This window comes from Lactuca sativa, chromosome 7 (assembly GCF_002870075.4).
Source record: "Lactuca sativa cultivar Salinas chromosome 7, Lsat_Salinas_v11, whole genome shotgun sequence".
Classification (NCBI taxonomy): Eukaryota; Viridiplantae; Streptophyta; class Magnoliopsida; order Asterales; family Asteraceae; genus Lactuca; species Lactuca sativa.
Window position 1 is genome coordinate 85,897,362 of NC_056629.2, and position 11,859 is coordinate 85,909,220.

The 11,859-nt window shown below is 31.5% G+C and overlaps 2 protein-coding genes and 1 long non-coding RNA gene across 5 annotated transcripts; 2 read left to right on the plus strand and 1 right to left on the minus strand.

Annotated features, from left to right (window-relative positions):
• The first annotated feature begins 317 nt into the window (after window positions 1–317).
• LOC111887661 (uncharacterized) lies at window positions 318–2,450 on the plus strand. 2 transcript variants are annotated; one of them, XM_023883834.2, is made up of 4 exons: window positions 318–430; window positions 521–562; window positions 793–1,326; window positions 1,390–2,450. In XM_023883834.2, exons 1-4 carry the CDS (start codon window positions 407–409, stop codon window positions 2,389–2,391), a joined length of 1,602 nt encoding a protein of 533 aa, XP_023739602.1. In that variant the 5' UTR covers window positions 318–406; the 3' UTR covers window positions 2,392–2,450. The 2 variants fall into 2 exon arrangements, with proteins under 2 accessions (XP_023739602.1, XP_042752290.1); XM_042896356.2 differs by having other exon boundaries at window positions 358–430; window positions 676–1,326.
• Window positions 2,451–3,605: 1,155 nt separating this feature from the next.
• On the plus strand, window positions 3,606–4,683 carry LOC111887663 (uncharacterized). Its single transcript, XR_002848843.2, has 2 exons — window positions 3,606–3,900; window positions 4,186–4,683. It is a non-coding gene; the product is annotated as an uncharacterized LOC111887663 (long non-coding RNA).
• Window positions 4,684–6,240: 1,557 nt separating this feature from the next.
• Window positions 6,241–11,363, minus strand: LOC111887662 (methyl-CpG-binding domain-containing protein 2). 2 transcript variants are annotated; one of them, XM_023883835.2, is made up of 8 exons: window positions 11,145–11,363; window positions 9,882–9,938; window positions 9,728–9,810; window positions 8,241–8,899; window positions 7,795–7,848; window positions 7,426–7,547; window positions 6,804–6,854; window positions 6,241–6,700 (listed from the first exon to the last, which is right to left on the minus strand). In XM_023883835.2, exons 4-8 carry the CDS (start codon window positions 8,876–8,878, stop codon window positions 6,612–6,614), a joined length of 954 nt encoding a protein of 317 aa, XP_023739603.1. In that variant the 5' UTR covers window positions 8,879–8,899; window positions 9,728–9,810; window positions 9,882–9,938; window positions 11,145–11,363; the 3' UTR covers window positions 6,241–6,611. The 2 variants fall into 2 exon arrangements, with proteins under 2 accessions (XP_023739603.1, XP_023739604.1); XM_023883836.2 differs by having other exon boundaries at window positions 6,241–6,697; window positions 11,145–11,362.
• Between the last annotated feature and the right edge of the window lie 496 nt (window positions 11,364–11,859).

Genomic DNA, 11,859 nt, shown 5'->3' on the forward strand with positions numbered 1-11,859 from the left:
GCGATTGGTCTCTGACTTACCTAAAAAGACAATTATTTAAATAGGAAAAAATGATGAGATATGTATAGTAAAGTGAGAGGGGTTGGGGTTAGGATGCGTTTATTTAAATATTTTAAAAAATCAAGGGCAAAATAGTTTTTTTAGGTAAAACAAAGACCAAGCGTGTAACAAAACCAAATAGTAGGGACCTTCCGAGTTAAAAAAAATAAGTTAGAGACCAAACACGCAAATTACCCTAAACCATAGGGACCATTCGTGTAATTTACTCTTCTTTTTTCTCAATGTTCTAATGGGCTTATAACTTCAAAAACAGATTTAGTAAAGTTCGGTCCGGTACTCCGGTCCATATGATTAATTAGAGCCTGAAGATCAGCTTCGCTGTTCCGCCTTTGTACATACATCAACAATGGCGTCCGCCATTCTACATTTGGTACGTAATCCATACACGTTCTATTAAATACTTGCTGTTTTTCATCTATCGAGTAAGCTCAAATCATCTCTGTAAATTGTGCTCTTGCAGAGCCTTGGGTATAGCAGTACAACAAGGGCTTGTATTTCTGAGGTAAAAAACTAAAATCCCTCTGGCTTTGAATTCGTTATTACAGTTTGTTTTTTGTATTTTCTTACTAATTTTAGTTCAATTCTTCTGTGTTTTCGAATACAATGACATGTTAGACTAGAAATTAGAAATTCGACGCCGAATTTTTGTGCTGAAATCAGGAAAATCCGGTGTATCTTTGGTATTGAACCCTAAATATCACAATCATGTTGCTTTCCTACATAATCTTACAGGAAAGAAACCACGAGAAGGTGAAGCTCTTAGACAAGATAAAATCCATCAAGGACAAAACGGTAATTTCCAATTCCCAACAATCAAAACACCATAAACTTCCTCCACTAGTTAGCGCGCTAAAAGCTTCATCCGAGCAAAAAGTTGCAAGTTTTCACTTTCCTGGACATAACAGGGGTAGAGCAGCTCCTTCTTCATTGTCGAATCTCATTGGACTACAACCTTTCCATCATGACTTACCTGAGCTTCCAGAACTTGACAACTTATTCACACCTGTGGGACCCATTTTAGATGCTCAAAAGCAAGCAGCTGAATTGTTCGGAGCTACAGAAACATGGTTCTTAGTTGGGGGAACAACATGTGGAATCCAAGCATCAGTTATGGCTACTTGTTCACCAGGAGATACACTAATTCTTCCAAGAAACTCTCATATCTCAGCTTTTTCTTCCATGGTGTTATCTGGTGTTATACCAAAGTACATTACCCCTGAGTATGATTCTGATTGGGACATTGCTTCTGGTGTTACTCCTTCACAGGTATGTTTAGAAAACTCACTAATTCTACATATTTTTTTCTTATGACCAAATTGCCCTTTTCAGGTGGAGAAGGCAATGAAAGAATTGGAAACAAAAGGTCAAAAACCATCTGCAGTTCTCATAACCTCCCCTACATACCACGGAATCTGCACCAATCTCCAACAAATCTCGTCATTATGTCATTCCCAAAATACCCCTCTCATAGTGGACGAAGCTCATGGGGCCCACTTCGCCTTTCACAACTCCTTCCCTCCCTCAGCTCTCCACCAAGGCGCCGATCTCGCCATACAATCAACCCACAAAGTGCTATCATCTCTCACACAATCATCAATGTTACACGTGTCAGGAAATATTATAAATCGAGAAAAAATATGTCAATGTCTACAAACCCTTCAAACCACTAGTCCAAGTTATCTCCTTTTAGCTTCTTTAGATGCCTCCAGGGCTCAAATTAGCGAAAACCCTAAAATCTTCGATAAAGCTGTTGAAATAGCTGCTGAAGCAAAATCCCTCATTAAAAAAATCCCTGGAATTGGAATCCTCGATTCCGGTGTCAACATCGGAATCGATCCTTTACGGATTACAGTCGGAGTTTGGGAGCTTGGGATTTCGGGATTTGAAGCTGACGATATTTTGTACGAAAATTATGGTGTGGTTTCGGAACTTGTTGGGACCCGTTCGATTACGTTTGCGATAAATCTTGGAACGAGGAGAGATGATGTTGTTAGGCTTGTGTCGGGGTTAAAGTACTTGTCGGAATCACGGATTCCGATTCCGATTCCGATTCCGAATGATGTACGGGTTTTTATGGGGATGTGTAGTGGGATGAGATTGAGCCCTCGAGAGGCGTTTTTTGCGAGTAAAAAGAAAGTGAGTTTTAGAGAAAGTATTGGTGAAATATGTGGGGAATTGGTGTGTCCGTATCCGCCCGGAATTCCATTGCTGATTCCGGGGGAAGTGATTACGGAGGAGGTGTTGAGGTATTTGGTGGAGGTGAAAAATAATGGTGGATTCATTAGTGGAGCTGCTGATTCCAGTCTCTCCACCATTGTTGTTTGTAGTTGATTCTGTGTAAGTACGATGTTAATATTATTTATTAGTATAAATAAGTTATATTCATTTCATTTGTATTAATTCCAAAACCTTTTTTAGTTCTCTTGTAAGCAAAGGGGCTGTTTCTATTTTTAGTGTTGAGATAAAATAATAAAAACATTGATTCTTTTTTTTAGTGAATGGATGTTTAGAAGTGATACCGAATAAAAATTTAACTATTTATTTAAGAATTGTTATAAATTAAAATTGTGAATGACCAATGATTAATAAATAAATAAATAACTTACAAAATCTTAAAAAATGACCTTGTTTCATTAACTTTAACATCATCTTCTTCATGCTCTTCATTTTTCTGTAATTTCTTCAAAGCAAACAAAACCCACAATGAAATTTCTGCCATTATGACTCTTTTTGGAAGAAAAAAAAATCAGGAACTTGATCCGTAGCAAAATTGCAAATATATATATATATATATATATATATATATATATATATATATATATATATATATATATATATATATATATATATATATATATATATATATATATATATATATATATATATTTTGAACCATTTTTGCGATTTACACTAAATTTTAAGTATCCGAAGGATCCAACGTTCAGTTTCCAATGACGGGAATTTGTCTTGAAATGCATGTTGCTTTCGGATTTCAATGGAATTTATAATCCGAATAGAGTTTCGGGAATTGTTTTCTAATCCAGTGGCAAACACTATCGCACGAAACCGTTAAGCTTGTAAAGTTTTTATCCTAATTACGTTTTATTTTTTTAGTTTACCAATGATTACAAAAAGTAAATATACTTTAGCTACGTGAAATATATAATTAACGCAACTTAGGGTGTGACGCTTGACTTACGCGCGAGTCTTTTTACTTACAGAGCTGATCCGTACACAACAATTTTTCTTCATACACAACAATTGGTGTTTTAAGATGTTGTATTGTACAACTATATAATGCATGAATTGTTGTGTATGACAAAAAACTGTTGTGTACGAATCACTTCTTTATTTTTCTTAACTCTTGTATATAGAAATTGATATTTAATTTTTTACTGTAGATTTATATGTCGTTTCTTGAAATAGCAATTATGTGATTTTTTGTAATTATGGTAATGTATACACTTAATAGAGAAAATGACTTAAAGGGTAACTAATTGTACATTTTGTTCGTATTTGGTAACTTTTTTTTAATACTTCATTTATCATTTAACTTGTTGTAGGTGCTCACAAAATCTATTGCAACCTGCTATTGCTATTGAAGGTTCATGGCGACTTTCTCATCTTTGGCGACTCTTTGGTCGTTTTCTTCAACGAGCCTCCAGCCAACATGAGTTTTCCGACGATTCACCACCTCGAACCATTACCATCTTAACCGCCTGAAGCTGAACACCACCCTTTACACCTTCACTTTCTCAGGATGTTTTTTTTCATCTTAACCACATGAATTTCCGGCGAAATCTGGAACAAGTGAACTCAAAACAAATCAGATTTTTTCAGGTTTCGATTTGTAACATGACTAGGGTTTCAATTTTGAAGAACAATAATAATGAAGCCCGATTTTTTTAGGTTTCGATATGGAATATGTTCTTTGTGTGTTTTCTTAAGATCTGAAAACAATATCTGGAAAATGCTCTTCATTTTTCGATTTCGATCTTGGATTTGAAGCTCGATTTTGGATCTTGGATATTGAAACTCAATTTTGGATATGGAATTTGTTCTTCAAATCTAGAAAATGTGGAAAATGGTGGTTTTATATGGTGTTTTCTTGTTGATTTTGTATAGGTAAAATGCAGGGAAAGATAGTCGCAGATGGTGACGTATGGGAAGATGGCATTGGGTTGTGATGATGCTCGACTGTAACACGTGGTGGTGATGGAGGAGTACTTCAATGGAGCTTGTAGATTCGTGGTTTTGAAATCGCCGGAAAACTCATGTTGGTTGGAGGCTCGTCGGAGAAGACGGCCGGAGAGTCGCCGGAGCTGAGAAAGCCGCTGGAAACCTTTAATAGCAGGTTGCAATGGTTTTTGTGAATACCTACAACAAGTTAAATGATAAATGAAGTAAAAAAACGACAATGACCAAATGCAAACAAAATGAACATTTGGTTACCCTCATAAGTCATTTACCCACGGTTAATGTATACACGTAATGCTACTTAGGGTAAGGGTACATGCCTTACACCCAATGGAGTCTTTATACTTATGTTTAATTTTCTTAACTCGTGTACACAAAAAATGAGATTCAATATTTTACAGCAAATTTACAAATCGTTTAATAAAATAGCAATCCATAAACTACTTCAATTACAAAAATGTAATTAACACAATTTATAGTAATTAGCTCAATGCATACAATAACGTTGGTTAAGGTAAGGCTTCTATCTTACACCCGAGACAGACTTTATATTATGTTTATTTTTCTCAATTCTTTCACATAAGAAATGAGATTCAATATTTTACTACAAATTTATAAGTTGTTTCTTAAAATAGCAATCCATAAAAAATAAATAAATAATACCAAAAAAGGTGATAACTAAAATGAATTAGCAAATAACTTATTAAATTTGATATGAATCATATAGATCACATATTAAATATGTTTAAAAATAGGAATAAGCATGCATATATGCGCCCAGGGTAGAATAGTAAAACTATACAAGTTTAAGGTTTTCTAGCAAGTTTGACTTTAAAGAAGCGGAGAAACTGGTGAAAATCATAAAAGGAAAATAGTAAAATTAAGAAGTTGCATGAAAATTATAGAATAAAACCTAAAAAAAATTAAAAAATAGGTAAAACCATTAAAACTCAAAAACTTTAGGCGGCGTTTGTTTCACAGAATGTTTTTTTGAAGGAATAGAATTTGTCAAAAGAATTGGAATCCAAGGAATTAGAATCTGAATGTACTAAAAACTGAAATGCGTTTGGAGGAAAAGGAATTGAATCTTTTTTTTGATTGGTTTGCTGATTTTACAAAGAAATTGAAAAATAAATTTTATAATATGACACAAATACCCTTTATATTTTTTAATAAACAAAACAAAGTTTTATTTAATTACAACATCTTTTATTGAACTATTCTATATAATATAAATTAGAAAAATAACTAACATTTCGTAGAACACAATCAAATAGTAAAAATATTTCTTAAATTGAAATAAAATGATTATATATAATAATATAAAACAAGAAGTCATTTATTATATAATAATATAAAACACGTAGATGATATTATTTTTTTTTAACAAAATCTCATATACATAGAAGGATAAGCAATTAGAAGAAGAAAAAAAAAAGATAAGCAACTAAATGTGAATTATTGATGTGTGGGGAATGAACTGAAAATCTTTCATATAGGAAATTAAAAAGTAATTATGGAAATTATATTCCATTTCTTTTGTAAGCCAAACATGTTTTGTATTGGAATTTAGTTTCCAATTCCTTTAAATTCTTTAGGAATCAAACGAAACAAACAACCTAAAAGGGTTTTCTTATGAACATCCCTCCAAAAAATCGCATTTCATCTTGTAAGAATATTATTAGTAAATTTTAAGGTTTTGAAAGATCCACATTGAATTTCCAAAGCTAGGAATGTCTCAATATTTTTTGCTCCCGGAATTCAATAGAGCGTTACGAAAATTTAATCCGAATCAAGTTTAAGAATATATTTCCTAATTGGAATATTAGTAGATAAACACTTTCCATTAGATCGATATTTATGTGGTTCATGCAAAATACAACATGAATATTGTGTTGAAAAACAAGTCCAATTTTACTCCTTTTCATTTTTATTATACAAATTCGCATTTCAAGTGAATATGTATGTCTTATAGAGGCACTATTTAAATGTGAAATTTCCAACTTTTTATATCATACTAAATGATAGTAACCATAACAACAACAATAAAACTTCTAAACCGAAACGACCTAACCAACCTATAATGCTATAAGGTCCACATTACCAACTCATTTTAGTCCTACCACCATATCAAAAGTCTGGTCCAAAACTTGGACCAGATGTAGTACCTAATCAAGACCGGGTCTAAACCTCAGACCCGGTCTTTTACACATCTTTACAACAAAACACCAACAAACAAACCCTAGGGCCTCATCCCTGAGACCCTATGTGAAACAAAAAAAAAAAAAAGTCTAATAAGTCATATCAACAAAAGGCCATAATGCAAAATACCATTTTTCTTAAAAACCCCCTTTCTATAAACAATCAAAATCATACTTTCTCTTCTTAGCTTCCGGCATACCATTTCGGTTCTCCGCGGGACCCGCCCAAGCTAACGGTTCTGCTACAAAACACACGTAAACTCCAAATTTACATTTTTCTTTACACATAATAATTACTTTATTTTAGTTTTTTTTTTCTTTTTTTTTTTCATAATAGGAACTTACCTATTTGCAAATTCAAGTTGTCTACCGGGCCCGCCCATGCTATCGGTTGAACTGCAAGATGTAAAAAATCACTTTAGTCGATAATAGCAACATACTTACTTTTCTTTACTCATAATAGTAATTTACTCTATATGATGATGCATCATATAAAATTATGTGATAGAATTTTTTTTTTGTTTTTACCCATAATAGCAACATACTTACATTTACTTTAATGATAATAACAATTTACCTTATTTTTATTTTTTACTCATATATATATATATATATATATATATATATATATATATATATATATATATATATATATATATATATATATATATATATATATATATATATGTTTTAACCTATAACAACAATGTACTTACATTTCACTACAAATATGAACAATGTAACTTATTTGTTGCATATTGTTATAAGTGATAAAGAAATATAATTTCGTTGTTATATTTTGTAAAAAAAATGTAAGTTGCAATTATGGGTAAAAAATTAAAATACATTGATTATAATGGTAAAGATTGGTTAAGAGAATAAGGTACATTGCTAATTTTTGCAAATTATATATTTGTTTTCTATAAGAATTAACAAAAGATATTTTTAAAATTGAACCCTAAAATACCTCGTTCTGGATTCTGAGAAGGACGTTTTTTCACATAATCATCGCGTAAAGGTTTTGGGATTTGAAATGAAAATCGGTTTATTGCAACTCCTTGTGCATGTTCTGGATGGCTAGCCAAATATCTGCTTAATAAAAATATTTAGGAACCATTTTATCTTGTAATGTAAATATATAATACCAAAAGGACAAAATACAGAAAAACATTTGTAATTTACTAATCGAGTAATTTCACCATTTTATTGATTTCATGACTAACATATATATAATCATTACAGAAAAGAGTTAAGATACCAAATCAACAAAACAATCAAAGAAATGATGTGCTTTTCTGTATTTTGTTTCACTAAAATTAAAGAGTGAAGAACATACTTTTCAACTTCAGGTGTTGAGCGAAGTTTAGTACCCGTTGGTGAAGCATAATATCTAAAAACAATAAAAACATACAAAACCAACATCAAATAAATCAACATCCATCATAAAAAAAAAATGCATAAAAACAAGGGTTAATCTCATAAAAGACCTTATATTTTGTGCTTTTTCCAGATTAAACCTCATCTTTATTTCTTTCATGAAAAAGGCCTTATATTTTTTCATTTTTTCCCAAAATAGCCCTCAATTTTGCCTTTTAACTTTCAAACTGTTTATGAAAAAACCCTCACCTTTCTAGTTTTTTCCGAAAAAAACCCTCACGTTTTACGACTTTTTCTAGAGAAAAATGACTAAAAGGGACCGATCGTAAAATATAAGGTCTTTACGAGATTAACCCTGGAAACAACACAAAAATTAAAAAAAAAAATTGGGAAAAAGATTCTTACACGTCAGCAAATTTCGAGCTCCCTTCGCTTCTAAGCCTCAAAAGCCTCTTCCACCCTGGCGGAGGCTTTGCGATATTGGGCTTATCAATAGCCCAAATTCGCGAGCCATCCTGCTCGATGTCAGTGGGATCGTCACACGAAACGTGACGATCCCACTGACGTGTGGTGGCACACAGAAACGGGTGATCCGTGATATGTTCACGGATCACCTCATATTTCTCTTGATCAGGGATCAATCTCCATTTAAAGCAATTAGCACATTGGACGGTGAAAGCACCGACTTCCGGCACTACTCTTTTGGGATCTAAATGTTTTTTAGGAAAAGATCGGGGCTTGTTTTGGATGGATGTGATTGCATTTGAATGATTTGAAGAAGGGTCGTAGAGAACCATTTGTTTTTGGGAGTCGGGGTATGGTGGAGGGGCGTTTTCGTCATCTTCGGTGGAATATTCGGAGGAAGAAGAAGCGTTTGGGATGTGATCCGTCCCTTTGTTGTCGCTGTTGGATGGGATGGTTGGCACCTCGAGGGCGTTTTGGTCATTTTCTATTGTCTTTTGGCGGTTGTGATTGGTGCATGGCGTAATCTCATGCACTTTTCCGCCCATTTTTATGGTAAATTTTGTGGGTCGGGATTGCATTGGTGCAAATCGGAGAGTTCCCTAATGTAAAAAGAAAAGAAAATGAGGAAACAAAAAAAAAGATTAATGAAAGTAAGATGATATTGATATAATTTGATAGATTTTTCGTAGTACAATGTGGTAATAGGAAGAAATGAAAGTGGAATGCTTATAACAAAGAAATAAAAGAAAGTATGTCGCTTTTTCTTGCATTTAATCCTTTCTTATAGGGCAACGTGTAAGTTGTAACCGAAGAGTTTGTGACTTTATGCAAACTTCAAATAATGAAAACTCGACTCATTTTAGTATATAATTTATAATCTATGATCAAATTATCGGTAGTTAATGTTTTGATTGCATATTACTCCTTCAGTCTCACACTAAGTGGCCTCTTTCCCTTTATGCGTAGCCTAAAAAACCGTATTTTTATCGTTAATTTTGATATATCCTATTTTGGTAATATCCCACATGTCCACTTACAAAAACGAAGAAAATGAAAAAAGAAAAAAGATAAGATGCTTTTCGTTAAGTTATAATAATTGAAGATGCAACCCTAGTCATAGTGTTAGTCTTAGGGCTAAATGCAAGAAATAGTAACATCATCTTACTTACATTTCTTTCTTTTTTTTTACAACTCCCATATTTTTCTTATTAAGACATGATACTTTGTAAAATCTACCAAATTATAGTGTTTATATTGTAGAGTCTTATATTAAATAAAAAAATTTCTTCGATAAAATCACAATCTTTACAAAATACAAGCAATCTTTTTAACTTAAAGGAGACAAAACTTAATCCACGGCCTAAAAATGCGTGATTGAAATGCATGCATGGAAGTTTTAGTACACCTTGAAAATAAATAACTCTTACCTCTTTAAACTCAAATTTTCTAAAAAGTTAACTTTGATTGGTAAATGTTACTACTCGAGCTCCATGATTTCTTACTCCAAATTCTGCAACAAATTAATAATTAGTATCTAAAATACAAATTTAAATTATAATGAATAGAAGTGTATGCATTTACCTCTTTTATGTAGTTGCGAAACACATAAAACACATCACATGCTCGAGTTGGAAATTACTGAAAAGAATAATAATTCAACAGGTTAAAATCATACATATAAGTTTAGATTAGCCCAAAACTCTATCTACAAATACATACGCATTGATTATAATATATTCTGATTAAAATGATTAAATTTACACAAACCGTTTGAACTCTGATTATAGTTAAATAACTTTTGTGCTTCTGTACTTTATTACATGATTAGAAAATACAAAGTAACCACAAACATGTTTGTTATATGAATTAGAAACTCGTATAAAATAAAATTAACTTCACTATGAACACAATAGATTACAATGTGGTTGCTAAAATATGTAAAAAAAAATTATCTTTTTGCATATGCTTGCGAAAAAGATATAATACATGTATTAACTAATTGATATCAAGCTCATAATCGAAAATTTTAGAAAGAAAATCTTGAAAAGTATATAAATTTAGCTTTTGGATAGAAAGCTCGTGTGTATAGATTCATGTAAGATCTATACCAAAGATAGGAAAAAAAAATCAATCAATCAATCGATTATAAATCAGACAACTTTTTAGGCGATTAAGCCAAGAAACAGGTTTATGCATCTCTATACACCTGAATCTGTTCTTATAACACATAAATTCCAAATTTATAATGAACCCAGAAGCAGTCATTCAAAACAAATTCATGGAGGAATGAAGCTCGTACATAAAGACTCGTGTTGGATCACGATCAATGTGTCAAAAACATCAAATCGCAATTAGAAACACAATCAAACACACAAAAAAGAGATTAAAAACGAAGCGATTAACATTCTTTTCAGATACCCATGTGAAGATGGTGCAATTGAACAAATGTTTGCTTTATTCCTCTTACAACAAAACAGATTTGAGAGTTGAGAGTTCCGTGATAAAATTGATGAGAGCGAACACAAAAGGGAAAGGAAAATCGAAAGAAATCCCAAACAGGATGCTCATACACGACAAATTATGCTAGATCGGTATCAAAGTGTCGAGAACACTACAATTCACTTGCAGAAATCAGTAAACCCTACAAATTACTAAACGAAGATAGAACGACTCGATCAAAAGTTGTAATTGGGCAGCTTAAAACCCCAAAATTGGATGAAAATAATGAATTTTAATAAGCAAAGATATGAAATTGTCAACTAGATTTGAGAAAAACAAAGGATTTCAGCAATTGAAGTACAGGATTAGATGAAGATGCTTGCTTTTTTCAGATAGATTACTTACTAAAGAGTAAAACAGGAGATCTGAACTGAAGATTGAAATTGGGCCGATTATCACAAGACAAATGATTTACGTAGTTTTGATGTGATTTTATGACTTGAGGTTGGGATTGGAAGGAAGGGTAAGAACAGATATCTGATCTATAAATGCACTTCAACAAACATTTCAACAAATTTACAGATTACATGAATTGGGTTCAGGAAATCTACATGGATATGAAGAAATAGACACAACTTGACAAAAGTATCATTAATTACCGAAAGATTTTAAACTAATTTTTACATTAAAAAAATAAAAATTAAAATAAAAAAATTAAAATAAAATTAAATATCTTTCTATTTTTTCTTTTTATTTATATTTCTACCAATTATCATATTTTAATAAAATTAATTATATTTTAGGAAATTTATATGATTTCAAAAAGATAAGAAGATAATTAGAAAAAAAATAAAAAAAAAAATATTTAATTTGTAAAAAACTAAATAAATCTTAACCTGGTTCTATGAAATCGTTTTAAGAAATAAAAATCTTCAAAAGAATCTTTAAATTTTAGTTTTATTTAATAAAAGATTATGATTTTATTTTTTTAAGATGAAATATAAAAATCTTTACTTATTGATATTTTAGCTGGTAAAAAAGATTTTTCCTATTATAGAAGCTTTTCAATATTTTCAATACTTTTTCAAAAATAAAATGGATTGCATTGGCTTTTACGAAA